General features: G+C 35.3%; 2 protein-coding genes across 3 annotated transcripts in view; both read right to left on the bottom strand.

Moving 5' to 3' along the window:
* Positions 1-4,936, bottom strand: part of LOC148940161 (transient receptor potential cation channel trpm-like) — a 47,947-nt gene extending 43,011 nt beyond the window's left edge. Inside the window, exon 1 of the mRNA XM_089106408.1 lies at positions 4,899-4,936. Within this exon, the coding sequence (XP_088962534.1) occupies positions 4,899-4,936 (38 nt within the window). The remainder of the gene's footprint in view (positions 1-4,898) is intronic.
* LOC148940154 (poly(A) RNA polymerase GLD2-B-like) overlaps positions 1-18,425 on the bottom strand; it is a 610,602-nt gene that overhangs the window by 145,123 nt on the left and 447,054 nt on the right. The gene's annotated exons all lie outside the window — the stretch shown is intronic.

The raw sequence follows: 18,425 nt of genomic DNA, 5'->3' as shown, positions 1-18,425 counted from the left end.
GTCCACCTCTTGCATTTCAACGAAAGAAATTCAAAAAGAACTTTTAAAAATCAAGAAGATGTAACTGTGATAAGGTAAACAGTGTCCACTACCCAAAGAACTGGCGCTAAACTAAATTTAAAATGACAGAAATCCAAAATGAAAAAAGGCTACTAAATGATCTGTAACTTTGATGATTCCAACCCTAACCATACACTATCTACATACTCCAACTCTTTCTATTCAGGGACCTGAATTCTATATGAAATTTGCTAAATACATAAATCGAACATTTGACAAGTTGATCACCAACAAACAAATGATTAAATAGACAAACAATTGATTTCAAGGAAATAATTTCAAAATGAGATTTGAAACATCAAGAGAATATATGTGTGCCTAGTTAAACCACAACACGAGCCAACTTAAGGAGTCCAACCATAGTTCCTCAAATAAGAATATCCGAAATGAAAATTGAAAAAACAACAGGAATGATCTGAATCCCTTTCAATCACGAAAAAACACTTCTGAAATATTCCAACCCTTGCATTTCAACGAAACAAATTCAAAATGAAGTTTGAAAAATAAAAAAAATGTATCTGTGTCAAGTTAAATCACAAACAAACAATATTGAAATATTCCAAATCTTGCCTTTCAATGAAAGAAATTCAAAATGAACTTTGAAAAATCAAGAAAATGTATCTTTGACATGGTAAACCACAACCAAATATTAGTTAATTCCAAAACTTACATTTCATCTAAACATATTCTAGATGAACGATGAAAACCAAAGCAAATGTAACTCTGACAAGCTAAAACACAATCAAACACAACTGAAACATTCCAACTCTTGCATTTCAACGAAAGAAATTCAAAATGAACTTTGAAAAATCAAGAAAATGTAACTGTGACATGGTAAACCACAACCATACACTACTGAAATATTCCAACTCTTGCATCTCAACGAAAGGAATTCAAAATGAACTTTGAAAAATCGAGAAAATGTAACTGTGACATGGTAAACCACAACCAAACACTACTGAAATATTAAAACTCTTGCTTTTCAACTGAATAAATTCAAGATGAACCTTCAAAAATCAATAAAATGTAACTGTGACATGGCAAACCTCAAACAAACACTACTGAAATATTCTAAATCTTGCATCTCAACGAAAGAAATTCAAAATGAACTTTGACAAATCAAGAAAATGTAAGTGTGACATGGTAAACCACAACCAAACACAACTTAAATATTCAAAATATTTCATTTTAATTATATAAATTAAAACTAAAACTTAAAAAATCAAATAAATTTTCTTTTTAGTATTAAAAAAACAAGCAAACATTACTGATATAATAAAACTATTGCCTTTCAACGACAAAAATTCCATATTAAATATGAAAAATCGAGAAAATGTAAGAATATTGTGGAAAACCACAATCACAAACTCCTGAAATATTCCAACTCTTGAATTTCAACGACATAAATTCCAAATGAACTTTGAAAAATAGAGAAAATGGAAGTGTGACAATGTATACCACAAACAAACCCTACTTAAATGTTGAAACTCTTGCATTTCAACTACAGAAATTCAAAATGAACTTTTAAAAACTAAGAAAAAGTAGCGTTGACCATGTATACCTCTACAAAACACTACTGAAATAATCAAACTCTTACATTTCAATAAAAAAAATTCAAAATGAACTTTGAAAAATCATGAAAATGTAACTGTGACATGGTAAACCACAACCAAACACTACTGAAATATTCCAACTCTTGCATTTCAACGATTGAAATTCAAATGAACTTTGAAAAATCAAGAAAATGTAAGTGTGACAAGGTAAACCACAACCAAACACTACTGAAATATTCCAACTCTTACATTTCAATGAAAGAAATTCAAATGAACTTTGAAAAATCAAGAAAATGTAACTGTGACAAGGTAAACCACAAGGAAACACTACTGAAATATTCCAACTCTTGCATTTCAACGAATGAAATTCAAAATGAACTTTGAAAAATCAAGAAAATGTATCTGTGACAAGGTAAACCACAACCAAACACTACTGAAATATTCAAACTCTTGCATTTCAACAAAAGAAATTCAAAATGAATTTTGAAAAATCAAGAAAATGTAACTGTGACAAGGTAAACTACAACAACACACTAGTGAAATATACCAACTCTTTCCTTTCAATAAAATAAATTCAAAATGAACTTTGAAAAATCGGGAAAATGTAACAGTGACAAGGTAAACCACAACCAAACACTACTGAAATATTCAATCTCTTGCATTTCAAAGAAATAATTTCAAAATGAACTTTGAAAAATCAAGAAAATTTAACTGTGACAAGGTAAACCAAAAGGAAACACTACTGAAATATTACAACTCTTGCATTTCAAAGAAAGAAATTAAAAATGAACTTTGAAATATTATGAAAATGTAGCTGTGACAAGGTAAACAACAACCAAACACTACTGAAATATTCCAGCTCTTGCATTTCAACAAAAGAAATTCAAAATGAATTTTGAAAAATCAAGAAAATGTAACTGTGACAAGGTAAACTACAACAACACACTACTGAAATATTCCAACTCTTGCCTTTCAACAAAAGAAATTCAAAATGAACTTTGAAAAATCAAGAAAATGTAACTGTGACAAGGTAAACCAAACACTACTAAAATATTCCAACTCTTACATTTCAATGAAAGAAATTCAAAATGAACTTAGAAAAAAATCAAGAAAATGTAACTGTGACAAGGTAAACCACAACCAAACACTACTGAAATGTTCCAACTCTTCCATTTAAACGATAGAAATTCAAAATGAACTTTGAAAAATCAAGAAAATGTAACTGTGACAAGGTAAACCACAACCAATACACTACTGAAATATTCCAACTCTTGCATTTCAACGAAGGAAATTCAAAATGAACTTTGAAAAATCAATAAAAATTAAGCGTGACAATTTAAAACATATTAAAACAATTAATAAATATTCCAAAACAATAAAATCAAATTAATTATTTAAAATTTAAAAAATACTTTAAATGAAAAAGAAGAAGATACATTTACAACCAAAACAAAACACTACTGAAATATTCCAACTCTTGCATTTCAACGAAAGAAATTCAAAATTAACATTTAAAAATCAAGATAATGTATCTGTGACATTTTACTCCAATGCATAACAATAGTGAAATATTAAATATAGTTCTTTTAAACGAATGAAATTCGAAATGTACTTTTAAAAATAAAGAAATTGTATCAGTTACAATTTAAACCATAACAAAACACTACTGAAACATTCCATATCTTGCATTTCAACGAAGGAAATTCAAAATGAACTTTGAAAAATCAGACCTTTGGAGGGGGAGGGGCCGGGGGAGGGGGTCGTTCTGTGTCTCAATGCACAAAAAAAGTATAAAAAATGGGGGAGGGAAGGGGGGAGGGGAGGGGAGGAGGAGGGAGAAGGAGGAGGAGGGGAGGAGGAGGAGGGGGAGGGGAGGGGAGGAGGGGAGGGGAGGGGAGGAGGAGGGAGGGGAGGGGGCGGTGAGGAGGGGGGAGGATAGGGAGGAAGAGGGAGGGGAGGGGCCCTTTGGGGTCAAAGGAGGGCCGTTGGGGGGCTGGGGGACCGTTGAGGGTCGGGTGGTCCTTTGGGAGCCCGGGGGACCTTTGAGGACCGGGGGCTTCCTTCGGGGTGGGGGTAGGGGGATCGGAACCTTTTGGGGTTGTGGTAGAGGACCTCACAACACTGTTCAAATGAAACTTGTGTATTATAACGACCACAGAGTTTCACCCTCAAATCCTCTTCCAAAATCTCTTCAAAAATCATCTTTGAAAATGTCTCTAGGTGTTTCGCCGAAATAATTCAATAACCTGTCTAAAACAGTTTCGCCCAAATAATCCCTAAACGTATTTCAGCGTGTTCCTTTTGTTTTTGACATCTCTGCGCTAATACATTTCAAATTAATATGAAACCTGATTCCCGCGCTAAAACAATTCATCGCTAAGATGTTTCTTGGAGAATTGTTTCCATGGCGTTTGGTTATTAATATCCTTTGGAGTTCGACCAAAAGAGTTGTTTCCGAGGCAAAGACATTAGTGAGTTGGATCTATTCCTGGAGAATCGTTTCTAGGCGAAAATTTTTAAAGTCTGACAGATGATGTCATTGGTTGATTGATCTGTCAAGAAAGGGGAATTAATTTGTTGTTTCTAAGGGGAATTATTGATTCACTATAGGTGAATTGAGGTCGACAGCACAGGTTTTCCAAATTCCTGGACGGCATAACATTCGCTGAGAGCGTGCACTTACAACAACAACAACATTGACCTTGACATTCGCTGAGAGCGTGCACTTACAACAACAACAATATCGACCTTGGAAATTTAGGCCATTGACACACTTTGATTACGCAATCAATTTCTCAGAAATCCATCTCCCCTAGGGACTCTAGGCCCATATTAGGACCATAAACCACGTGGTTCGTACGGGAGTAGCACCCCCCTTTCTACTAATCTATCAATTAATTAATTTATCAACGTATTAAAAACTGATTGATTATATTTATTTGATGTAGAGACACAGTCAAGTTATTCTTCCGATCTATTGAATATCTCACGGCGTTTCCTCACTCTAACTTAAAATCTTCGATTTTAATCGGTTTGTATAACTATTTAGTGATTTTCATAATTAGTTAGTATAATTACTATATTTTGTTGATTTTATTTAGTTATTTAGTTAATTTTATTTAGTTATATAGTTATTTTATTTAGTTGTTGATTAGTATAATTAGTTCGTATAACTTTTTTTTTATTTTTTTATTTATTACAGTTTTCGCGACTCCATCACAGATGATGATTTGTCGCTAGTCCTGGTAACTACCTCATTTTATAACACTGAGGTATTTGTTATACCTTCTCTTGAAAGCGTTAAGGGAAGGATTTTCCGGCATTACCTCTGCCGGCAATCTATTCTATGTGGCAACCGATCGCCAGGTGAAACTCGTTTTCAGATATTCTTGGCGGGGAGTACCCTGCTCAAGTTAGTCCTGACGAGCTATACTTCGGCGAGTTGAATCACAAGGGCATCAGGAACGAGCTTCGATAGCTCCTCTGATGGAGAGTTATACAAGTACTTGTAGAAAACCGACATGGACGCCGCATCGAGACGTTCCTGGATCAACTGCGGGGATTTAGCTTTCGTGTTGCCAGAGGTTGCTGCACGCACTGCTCTATTTTGAATATATTGGAGTGGAGCGATGTGGCTTTTTGGTACACCCAGCGAAGAGAGGACATGCATATTCCATGACAGGTCTGATGCACGAAATAAAAAGTGGCAGAATAGAATCATCAGGGAGAAGACTTTTGCATGTTAGGACAAGTCCTAACTTCTTGTAGCAAGAGGTTCTAATTTTACTGAGATGCTCAGTTCATGAGAGATCCGAAGAGAAATTAACTCCAAGTAGGCGCAGTGTATCAACTCGCGTTATTGCCTCTCCTCTGAAGATGAAATCAGGATGAGCCCTCTTATTACGCGCCATAGAAATTGGGAGCTCTTTCGTTTTCGATGCGATAAAACTTACAAGTCATGCATCTGCCCACGCCTCAATTTTCTCAAGGTCAGCCTGGAGCTCTTTGTGGGGTTCACTGGGATCTTTGTCCTTTGCGTTTGATGCTTTTGTTATCGTGTCATCAGCGAAGTGGTGTTTTTTTTTTTTTACAAGGTTGTCCCTTAGGTTGTTTATCAGAGGCAACGCTGTAGCGTTGCCTATAGTAAAGGCAATACGGCTCCAATCTTTTATTACTATTTATTATTTAATTATTTTTTACCAGAGGCACTTCATACGGAAGGGGTCGTCGAAAATCTTCAAAGGGGGATCATTCGATTGGAAATCGAGAGTTCTAGTGCCCTTTTTAATAGTCGAAAGTGATTGGAGGGCAACTAGCCCCCCCCCACGCCCATTATTTCGCCAAACACATCCAATCATAATTTTGAGATATCCGCTTTGTTAAGTGTAGTTGATTTCCTGATAAAAAATACATTTTTGAGGAGGACACTCCCCCTCAACCCTCAGGACAAGGGTTTTAACTTAAGCCCTGTGGCCATAGAAGGTTTTTAAATAAGGCGTCGTCATAAAAACTTCAAAAAGGGGCTCATTCGATTGGAAATCGAGAATTCTAGTGCCCTTTTTAATAGTCGAAAATTATTGGAGGGCAACTAGCCCCCCCTGACGCCCCTCAGTCCCCCAAACACATCCAATCAAAATTGGGAGTTAGCCATTTTGTTCAGCGTAGTTGATTTCCTGATAGCGTATGTAATACTGGGAGCTCCATTTGACTTACTCCTCTGTGTGAAAGTTTAAGCCAGTAAAAAAAAAAAACTCGTGAAAAGTTTTTGAATCACCAGATTTTTTACAAGAATGTTTCTAATTCTCTAAGGTTTTAAATTACTTTCCTGACTTCGCTTTCCTATTTTAGGAGCATTTACCAAGCTTTCTGATACAGTTACTAAGTGTCCTGATACACCAACTAATTCCCGAGCTTATTTCCCCGAAAAAACATACAGGGTATCTTTTTTAAAGTGTGGCATGTCAATAACTTAGGGTTGTTGTTTATTATTTTTTTAGCAGTGTCTCAGGCAACGGCGAGTAATACCAACCAGCTATTGAGTGTTTTAAATTTAGAATTACAGATATGAATTAATTAATAGCTTGGTCGCATGCTGTTATAAAACTCCTGGTTAATACAAAAATTGCGAAGACTAAAAACTGTAGTCGATTAAATAAAAAAAAACTAGTTTTTTCCAACTGAAAGTAAGGACCAACACTAAAAGTCGAAATGAGCATAAATTATTCCGTATATGAAGAGGTTGCCCCCCTTCTCAATACCTTACTCTTTACATTAAAGTTTTACTGTTTGCCCTAATTTTTTTTTTAGAACGACTCTTGAAACAAAAGGGTCATTTAATTAGAATAGGAAGCTTTTTTGAAAGCGATTAAAACTTTACCGGGAAGAACAAAGGTGTCGAGGAGAGAGCCAACTCTTCATAAACGGAATAGTTTCTGTTCGTTTTGAGTTTTAATGATACTCCTTACTTTCAGTTGAAAAAAACTTTTTTTTTTCCAGGGATGATCGTATTGATCCATTAGTCCTAGAATAACGTAAGAGGGCTTATTTGAACGGAAATTAAAAGTTCTAGTGCCGTTTTTAAGTGACAAAAAAAAATTGGAGGACAACTTGGCCCTCTCCTACGCTCATTTTTTCCCCAAAGTCACCTAATAAAATTTTGAGATAACCATTTTGTTCAGCATAGTCGAAAATCAAATAAAAATGTCTTTCAGGATGACTTAAGCCCCCGAAGTTCCTGGGGGACGGGCGGGCAAGTATGAACTTGTTAAATAAAGAATGAAGTTGAAACTTAAAATGAATAAAAACTATTACTTTACAGCTAATCCGCGGCCCCGCCCGCGGCGCGGCCCGGCCCCCCGCCCTGCCCCCCCCCGGTGAGGTGCTGGGGGTTCCCATACCAAATTCTGTAAATAAAAGTGATATTATTTCAAGTGAATTATTCTAACAAATGTTTTATTTTTTATATAAATAAATAAACAAAAAAAAGTGTATTTATTTAAGTGTTTTTTTTCTCTGTGCCTATGTAAATTTTGTTTTGTTTATAATAAATAAATTAAAAAAGTTCCTTTTTTCCATTTTTAACGTGCTTTCATTTTCCATGTAATATTTTTTTTAAGTATTTTTACTTTTTTATGCGTATGATAAAAGAAAATATGATTCTTTGTTCGTCTTCTTCTTCTTCTCATTATTCTTGAACGGAGTAGTAGTAGTAGTAGGGAAAATATCTAGTCATTAGATATCTATAGTACACAGTTAGTTGTCCATATGAAGTTTTGAAGGGAACATGTATCAATTTTAAACACCGTTCAGATCGTTTCTGTTTGGACCGTCAATGTCAGGCAAAACAGCACTTCTAATTAAAATAATTAAAAGTTGCGATAAAATGTGTTTGGAAAGGCCAAAAAAAATCTACTATTGTTACAGTATTTGGCAGGAGTCATACAATAAAATAAAAGCAGTTGCCACGATGGGATTGGTGCAGATACAATTCATACAGGGACTTGATGTGCCCCATCAAATTTCATTTTGAGATAAACACTTCCTGCAGCACCCAATGCAAATGTCATTATCACATCGGCAATTCTCCACGTCCGAAAACAACAGGTTATGAGCTCTGTTGCACTGGCAGTGGAAAAACTAAGAGCCAATGGTAACAACATTAAACTTCTTGTCCTCCATAAAATCACCAATCAACATCACAGTGCCACCGACTCCCGTAACTATAGCGATTCATCATTTATAGATGGAGAAATCCCATCAAAAGTGGTTTTGGCCTCTCTAAAGAAAGGCAGTGCTGTTGGATCCTGGACTGAATCCCCCCATGATTTTAATTTTTTCGTTCCATCTAGCTTTGAGTGCAAAGTGAATGTTATTCCACTCCACACTCTATCATTTGACAAAAAATCCTCAAGAACTCTATACAAGTTGACCATGCAATCCCTACATAATGACTCTCAGCTGTCCGAAAATTGAATGACCGATTCAAAGTTTTCCAAAAATCATGGGGTTATTGTTTTGGACTTGTCGGGGACTACGGATATGAGCATAGTGCGAACTGGGAATATTATGTTTGAGTTTAAAATTTTCAATGCTTTGAATTAGAGTATCAAGATACTATAACTGATCCACTTAGATACATCTAGGGACATACAGCCCGACGGCAGTGGCCAACTATAACTTACACCCGACCTACAAATCTAAAAATCAACGAATTTATTATGGACCCATACAGGTCCCAGCACAGGTCCTCTTGCACACTTTCGGACTTCATTGAAAATATTCGAGTGTTAACAATACCCTAATCATTGTTAATAGTAGTCCAACGACTTTGAAGATCAGCCTATGGCTAAGTATCTTTCAAATGGCAAAGAATATTGAGTTTTTTTATCCTCTTGGCTTACAGAATAAATTCTACACGCCATACATCAGAAACTTTATTGAAAGCAGTGGAAAAACAATTATTCAAAATTAACGAAGAGTACAAGATTTAATGACTAAGACACCTGGATTTCATGCACTTCTCTTTATCATGTTCAAAGCCCGTGGTTATACCTACATGCAGTTTGTCAATATCTACGTTGAACTGCCTCCATTGAAAGACTTTCTAGTGGAAAATATACTTACAAGCGTATTTAATATTGATTTTAATGCCCTACGAATAAAATGTTCTAAAAATGTATGTTAATTTGTTTATTAATAAAAATTTATATAAATGATAAAACGACTTTTCTACTCTTTAGATTTCATCTTCTACTAGGTATAGGTATTTGTCGACAATAACTAGTGCAGGTAGATTATCTGAATTCACAGTGTACTGATCCTGATGTACTGCAATGTCAGGCTCACATTTTCTACAATAGAGCGTGACTTCACTCTTGTCATATCTTTTTGTATAGTCAATGATACTATTCTCATTCATTCCATAGAATTCACATGCTTCAATTTGCTTATTTGAAGCAATTTCACAAACAGTGTCCTCAAGTGTCGAATCATATTCCGTGACAGCCAAATGAAAATCAGTGGGTTTATAATCATAAGACCCATTGTCTTCACAACGATGACGTAGAAACCATATTATTTTGCTGTTCCAACATTTGAATCGCTGACCCGGCTCCTCCTCCCAGAACACTCTAAAACCACGACGATACCAATCTCGTAGCAATAAACTAAAATCACGCTTAGGATTCTTTCCAATTATGCCGCGATATGTATTCTCCCACTTATTACATTTACCATAGTGACAATTGGAGCATAGGTGGCCTCTAGGATGAGAGTCACATATCTCTTCAAGACAGGAATTACAACCTTTATTTTGTACAACATATCCTTTATGAAATTTACACTGGTTGCATAATCTATATTTTCATCATACTCATCGATCATAGTGCAATTCTCACATGATGACCAGCTGCCCTGTGAGTACATACATAGCGAGCATGCATGAAACATTTTGTCATGTGTTGACACTTTCACTGTACCAATGAAATTGAGCTAGGAGCAACAAAAAAATGACTGAGATAGAGAGAGAGAGGACTAAATCATTCGTTAACACCGTCTTTGTCATGAAAAAAAAAGAAAGTCCTAAATTTCTAAACTAATGTTGAAAAGCGTATCCGCAACATCATTTTGCCGTCTTAGGATCAATAGATCTGTATATTGCTTTAATTCATTTGGAACAGAATGTAGAATCTTCACAAAGTTGTTTACTGTTTAAGTCCCAGGTTTATTTATATTAACAAGCATTCCCCGAGAAAATATCTTCCTTTGAATAGACAGCTCTAGAAAATCGTCATCTAGAATCAAACGTTTTTCCATAAACACTAGATTCCCCAAGATTCGTTCTTTCTCAAATCTATCCATTTTTTTTTTTAGTCCTAACTCTCTAAAACCAAAATACATACTGACCAGAATGTTTTTCTACTCTAAAAAACATACGCCAATCTACCGTAGAAAGAAAAATACCTTTTGATTTAGGAACAGTTTTATTGAGCATAATTACAATAGTAATTTTCGCTGACGTATTGTATTCTCATCAATATATTTCGATAGGACATGTAATGCTGACCGAAGTGTTTTTATATGGAGAATATTCACTTTTCCAGCAAAACATAGTTGCTCCTCCTGCTTAAACTTGCTTAATGATATAACGTATCTAGACTACATAGTGTCCCATTCAAGGCATAATCTACAGCCAGCGGTTATTTCCACAGCCACATTGGGTACTCGTATATCGTTGCTGCTGCTGTCGGCTCCATCATTAATCTCCAATAATGTAAATGCACCACTCATTATTTCTCCACTAGACTATTCAAATAGAATAGTCTATCAAATAGACTATTCTCTCTGAATTCAATTATCTTACTAATATGAATTGTAGTGAAAACCATTCCTTTTATTCAAATCCCAACCACAAATCAAGTTATCGTATATTGAACAACCTCTAATTTCTCTGATTGGCTCCTAAAAAATGTCCAAGTCAAACACTACATTCATTGTGCAATTGTTATCAAAAACAAAAAACCTTGCCAAATTTTAGAATGTTCACGTGTATGTTTAACAAGACAACCATTGGCTTTTCTCGCACAATTCCAAAGTAGGCTTTTATGTAGGTTTTCAATCTATTAGACTTTTGACCATATTCTTGTAGGGTTGAAACTGTGTAATAGGTTACTACTAATATATCCATGATTATAGGGGCACTTTGGACCTAATTTACAATGTCCTTGCTTAAAAAACTTGCAATTTGTCCAGGTACGGTTGTCTTGCTTGTCCAGGTACGGTTTGACAGTTTTTCGGGCAATAGTCCAGCTTTCTGAAGCAGTAACAGGGAAAAACCTCTCCTTAATGGATGATTGGTATAAATCATTAACAAGTTCACAGAAGATAGGCACTGAAACAAAAGCATCAAGGGAAGCATAGTCAATTTGTCTATTGTTCAACCGCGGTGCTTCCCAGTCACTGCAAATGATCTGGAGATCTTTCTCAAGGGTTATGTTAAGGAATTTCTCTGATAGTCCTGCTAGGCTCTTTTTAAATTTTTCTTGGCCTTGACGGATAGAAACAAGATGGCGCAAGTCTAAAGAACCACGAACAGCCACTCCAGAAATCTGTCTCAATCGAAGTGCGTCACCTTTAATTCCAACACCTACTTTGATTATCTCTTCATTTTCGAGTATTTTCTGAATTTTCGGCAGAATATTTTTAACTTTGCAGAGTCGAATTAAAACACATTCTCCAGAATGCGATGAAATTTGCAATAGAGCAACTGGCTCTTTGGTATCTTCGGCCACCCACTCACAATCTAAGCCGACAATCTTGGACTTCTCGACTGACATAAAAAAAGACGGTGGTATTTTAGTCCAATCATTTCTACTTTCAATCATAAGAATCTTAAGTCCTTTGCTGTGAATTAACTGTTTACATTTATTCCTTTGAATTCTAAAAAACTGTTCACAACGATATCTAAGGTGAACAAAACTTGCAAATGCAACACTGCCAAACACTAGCGCTGCACCAGTAACTATTATAGGAATAGCTGTCTCAAAAGCTTCTGTCATAAAATTCATTTGTCTCTGTGATTAAATTTATACTAAAATGATTCCCTTTAGGCAAGTAGTTTTATACTCGTTTTGACGTCATTCTTTAAGTCAATTAGATGACGTCATAATTAGGCTCTAATATTAATCAACTACAATATAATTTTTATTCGTGCAAGCGTTTTTACACCCGAGATGATGTCATAATTAGAGATGGTGACCTGATCATCTGAGATGCCGTCATGATTTGTTAACATAATATGTTATCATAATGAAAATTTTTTTGAGTTTTATTCAAATGGAGAGGTATCACTCAAAATATTCAATAAATAATCCATTAAATCCATTTAACTGAAAACAAAATATATTTTAAATGTTTTCACTAATTTTACTTTAAAAAATTAAAAATTATTAAGACTTTAAGTAAAAAATATTAGTATATGTATATTAAACTGACAATCCATTGTCATTTGTTTTTTTTTTTCAGTAAAGTGCAAATTATGTCCTGGTCTTTAGAAGGCATGGGGGTTGTCATCCCTACTCATGTCAATTTTTACTTATTTTGAGTTTGAATTATTTATTTATTGTAATTTCTATTTGTTCTGGGTTTCACTTATTTATAAACTTAAAAAGGCCCTTAAACTTCTACAATAGAATCCTGTGAGTATTTTGCAGTTAGGGAGGGAGGGGGATATCCCAAATGGTGTATTTTAATGCCAAAACATCATAGTTCTAATTGAACCATCAGATAAATACAGAATTAGTTCTAAGTGAGAGACAAGGGGATTGCGGGAGTAACAAACGATGTATAATCACCAGAGCCATAATCAGAATTTTTATTTTTTGGGGGATATGTTTTGTTTGAGTAGGGGACAAAAGAGACTTTAAAAAATGTATCTGGATTGCTTTTTTGTCTGCTTTCTGGGAATATTTCTGGTCTACGCTGTTATCATGGAATTAGAGTATCATTAAATTCCAAAATGATCAGGATCTATTACATATGGAAGGGGGACTGTCCTTCATCATCTGCGACTCTACCTTGTGATCACTGATACTCTGGAGGATGCTGGTTAGATCAGCAATTGAGAGCTCTAGTCCAGGGGCGGATCGATAGCAACGTCTTGGTGGGAGGGATGGGGCAATGTGAAAAAAGCGCCAATGAGCAAAATCTTCGGTGGGGGGGGGCAATGTGACAAAGGGGCCAATAATTGACCAAATATACAAGTTTATTCTAAAGGAAGAGTGAAAAAAACAGGGAAAGAGGACGCCAGAAAATCGTGGGGGGGGGGTTGACTTCAACAAAAATTTTACACGGGGGGAAGTTTGCCAGAATTCATAAGCAGAATTTACTCATCTACCTCATGAGAAGTACTCCATGAAGAGCTATCATCAATAATAATTCTGTGCTGTAAAGTTTTTCACACAAGAAACTTCCTGTGGAAGAGGATGAACCTTTGAAAAATTTTCAACATAGAGGTGATTTTTGAAATGAATTAAAAAAAAGATCATACATACAGTTAAAAACAAGTATTTTTTCGAGTGAGATTATGTTCTGAGGAATTTTTCGTCCAGAATAGTGAACAAATTTTTTTTTTTTTGGGGGGGGATGGGTATTTGCAGTGAGCATGAACTTATACGAGGTGAAATTCATAGGGGTACTATCTTGCGCGTGGGAAATTTCCTTGGGGGAGTTTTCCTTGGGGAAATTGCCATGAATGAGGAGGTGTGTGTCCCGTTATTATTCGAAAAAAGATCAGAAATTAAATTTTAAGAAAAACTATTTTTCAACTGAAAGCAAGGGGCAGTACTAAAACTTAAAAAAAAACAGAAATTAATATATTTTTGCGATGCCTCCTCCTCAATACCCTACTCTTTACACTAAATTTAAAACTTTTTTCCTAAGTCTTAAAAAGGGTCTCCTGAATCAAATTTCCCAGTTAATAGTGTATGACATGTGACAGTTTGTTAAGCATTCCTGATTTTCAGGGCAAGTTTATTCAATTTTTCGATTAAAAACTACGTTTTAACCAACCCTTTACATTAATAAAAAATACTGTTTGCAAGAATTCTTATTGAAACAACCTGTTTTGGTATTTTATTGGAACAACACAAACAGTGGAAAATATCCCTCACCCAAATTTTCATAAATTAGTGCTACCGGTCACTGATTTTCACTGCGAAGGACACATTAAAACCTGTATATGGGATAATCTGCAGTACCTGCAAATATTTATCTTGACCTGTGAACGCTTGACACATCCAAAATTAGACTTCAAAATAACATTTAAAAATAAGAGAATCACGTCTCATGTGCCATCTTCTATTCAAAACACAAACTCCATAACTCGTAATTAGTATACCCATATATACGATGGATATGTCTTTGTATCCTTGCCAAAAGCCAAAACAAGAGACATTCAAATTTAGTGACACAAACCAGTTTTTGACGTAGTGCCTAAACGTGCCGCATTTCCATAGAGTCGTTTTTGGTTTAGAACTGGCATGTCGTTACCTTCGTATTAGTTTAAGAAAAAAAAACAAGTCTTGTGTCGTCAGCTCTTAAACATGCCCCTTTTCGACAAGAATTCATTTTTGTTTTGAAGCGGCCAGGCCACATCAAACCTGTTTCAAACATGCCACAAAGTGGCTGATCCTGTTTTCGACTGACCCCTCGATTGTTAATCTAAAAGTGAAAATTTGGTTAACACAAACCCTACAAGTTTTAGAACTACACGGTTCCTCGCCTAAAACTTTGTCTACAGCTTCTCTAAGTCTAAAAATTATAATCATACTGAGTAATCTGCTATCTACAGAAACCAGGCTAATGTCTCCATTATTGCCACACTCATACTTTATAATCTTTCTTATACAGGGGTTTAGTTAGAGTTTTTCTAAAATCGGTAGGTACTTCTCCTTTTTCAAAAATCTTATTCATGATCTCCAGTACTTATTTCTAACCTCATAGCTCATTTGCCACACTATCAGCACATGGGACCTTATCCTTTTTAATCCTTTTAGTATTGTCACTAATTCTTCCTCGCAAAATAAATCTTCCTTCGCATTCATGGTGTCACAAACCTTTTCATTCTTTTCTATATCTTAACTATTCCGGTTTAACTCATTCTCAAAAAGTTCTGCCCATCTCTGTTTAACTCTTTCCTTATTAATAATTGAGGCTCCGTTCCTATCTTTACCTTGGACAAGTCCAAATTGACTACTCCCTCTAAATTTATTAACATGCCAGTGCAATATTTTACTATTTTGCCGTCTAGCTGCATCTTCCAAATCTTCGTCAGTATTATCCATGGCTTCCACTTCTCACCTCTTTAGTTCATATTTTAATACTTTTTCCATATTTTAACTTTCTTCCCTATGATACAACCAGTGACTTCGTAAACTTTTTTCTAAAATTATTCCATCCATCTTCAACCTCGTCAAATTTAAACTTTCTACTTTAGTATTCAACTGTTCCTGGAAATTTTCTCTCAAATGCTCATCCTAAAGGTCATCAATATCATAGCTTACTTTTAACATCAATAACAACTCTTCTAAAACCCTAGTATCTTGTATTGATCATGTCAGTCTTCGGTTTACAATAACCCAATCAATAAGGTTAGCTGTCTTGTAATTTACTAAATGTTAGCAGTAATAATGATTGTGATACCTTCTTTGAAACATTTACCTCAAGTGGTCGTCTTCCAACAATCCTTTTTCCTACTAGAGTTGATCCTATGAGGGGTACCGCTACTGTCATTGATAAAATTTTTTTAGCCACGTCCTTAGGGAATCACCTTTACTCCAAAGTAATATTCTCTGAACTGTCAGACTACTTTCTTATATATCTTTCCCTACCTTCCATACCAACTATTCAACACTCCAGAACTAATATACCTACGTCTAATAGAATATATAATATTGTGAATATGAACCCATTCACGGATCGTTTGAAATCCTTTGATTGGTCCATAGGTTTTGGATTGTCAGGATGTTAATTCAGCCACAAATGGTTTTACACAGAGACTGAGTGATCTTATCAGTTCAACCTTTCCAGTCTGTGAATCAAACTGAAAAACTACCAATATACGCCCCTAGATTTACAATAGCAATACAATATATTAATACTTTAAAAATAACATAGATAATATGGCATGAAAAGCCAGTAACTATACTTACATAAATAATTATAAAACTTACAAAAACTATATACAACATTCTTACCTTAAGCAAAAAAAAATATTATTATTCAAAAGTCAATCACTGCCAAGGAAACTTGCCAAAAATTTTGTCAACAATTAATGAAATTATTTAAAAAAAAAATAATTAAAGATCTATACCTATTACCATTAAGGACATCAGTGGCAGATTAATTGACCCAATTTCAGTACCGTATGCTTTTAATAATTATTTCACAAATATTCCAAATGCTAACTCCTGTTCCTCCTCCGAGTCAGTACACCCTAGCAAGAATCCCAGATCCATATTTTTCTCTCCAACTGATAGTAATGAGGTGCTTCAAGTTATCGAATCTCTCTCTAATAGTAGTACACCTGACTTCCTTGGGATAAGTAATAAGCTTCTTAGAACTGCATCTTACTATGTTTGTGAACCCATTGTGCATATAGCAAACCTGTCTATGATCAATGGAGTCTTCACAGAAATACTTAAATCAGCAATTGTTATGCCGATTCATAAAAAAGGCGATCCGTCTGAGATAAGTAATTATCGTCCAATCTCACTTTTCCCGGTTGTATCCAAAGTGCTTGAGAGAATTGTCTTCCGACGTCTTTCTTCCTTTTTATTTGGGATTAATCCTTCAGATTCGTTGATTTCTTCTCATCAATATGGCTTCCGTTCCAAATTTTCAACTGTTCATGCCCTAATCGACGCCACACAGTTTATCTGTTCCCAACTTGACCTTAAAAATACTGTAATTGGCTTATTTCTGGATTTTTCTAAGGCATTTGACATGGTTGATCACAGTGTTTTATTAATTAAACTCAAGAACATAGGGATTCGTGGAATTCCTTTCTCATGGTTCGGCTCCTATCTCTCTGGTAGAGCACAGAGTGTGAATCTGGGCAGCATGACCTCGCATCCCCTACCTGTCCGGAGGGGCGTCCCGCAGGGCTCTGTTCTTGGTCCAACACTTTTTCTCCTTTATATTAATGATTTGGTTAAAGTCCTGGGTCCATCAGTGCACGCAGTACTTTTTGCTGACGATACCAACTTTTTCATCACCGGCCCTAATTTGCCATCCGTCGTCACCTCTGCTCAAATCCTTCTGAATAGAGTACAGGAATGGTCTCTCGTTAACTGCATGACCATTAATCGCAAGAAAAATCAGGCTGTATTATTTCGAACCACTTGCAAAAAAATTAAGCTCAGCAAGCACTTGGCCTAAAATATGCCACCAATCTCCTCCCGCAGGTCGAAGTTGCCAAGTTTTTTGGTGTCCACATAGACTCCTCCCTATTATTTGCAACTAATGTATCCTGCATCAGAGCCATAATTTTGTGACAGGTAAGTATGATTAATCGTGTGAATAATTTTCTTCCCCCTGATATCCTTGTCACCCTTTATTACTCTTTTATTTAGCCATATATCTCATAGTGCGGATCTGTTTGGGGCAACACTTATCCTTCAGTTACCAATAAATTAAAATCTGCCCAATACCGTGCCATCAAAGCAGTTTTTCGGCTGCCCCGACTATATCCCACTCAGGACTTGTTCTCCGATTTTGGTATTATTCCTTTTGAACAAATTATTAAAAAATTAAATTTATCCCTTGCATACTCCGCTTACCATAAAAACCTTCCTCCCCAATTATTACCTTGTTTTAATTGCAATAATTCTGAATGTCTATGTCTCCGATCATCCAACTTTTCCTTTATTGTCCCCAGGTGTGTATCTAGCTTCACCCAGCGATCCACCATTTAAAAATCTATGCATCAGTGGAATATGATACCCCCCAGTATCTAGCTATCCATAAGTTTTCGCACGCTGTATAACAATGTTACTAAATTTTGATATTATAAATCTCTAAATTTTTAATCAATCTTCTGTAATTTACCCCTGTTTTTTCTCTTTGTTCTTTTTTTCTTTTTTTTCTCTCTTGTTTATTTTCAGTTTTTTCTCGTTATTGCCCTAACCAAGTTCGCTTCCAGGATCCATATTATTATTGGTGTTATGTTTCATCTTGTTTTTATTTCAATAAATTGAATTGAATTACCATCATATGGACACCATAATAACTTATGGGTCATTTTATGACCAAATA

Source organism: Artemia sp. Qi Xiang Cuo, chromosome 20 (assembly GCF_049724085.1).
Source record: "Artemia sp. Qi Xiang Cuo chromosome 20, ASM4972408v1, whole genome shotgun sequence".
Taxonomy (NCBI): domain Eukaryota; kingdom Metazoa; phylum Arthropoda; class Branchiopoda; order Anostraca; family Artemiidae; genus Artemia; species Artemia sp. Qi Xiang Cuo.
The sequence above is the reverse complement of the archived record's forward strand: the minus strand, read 5'-3'. Positions and strand labels throughout refer to the sequence as shown.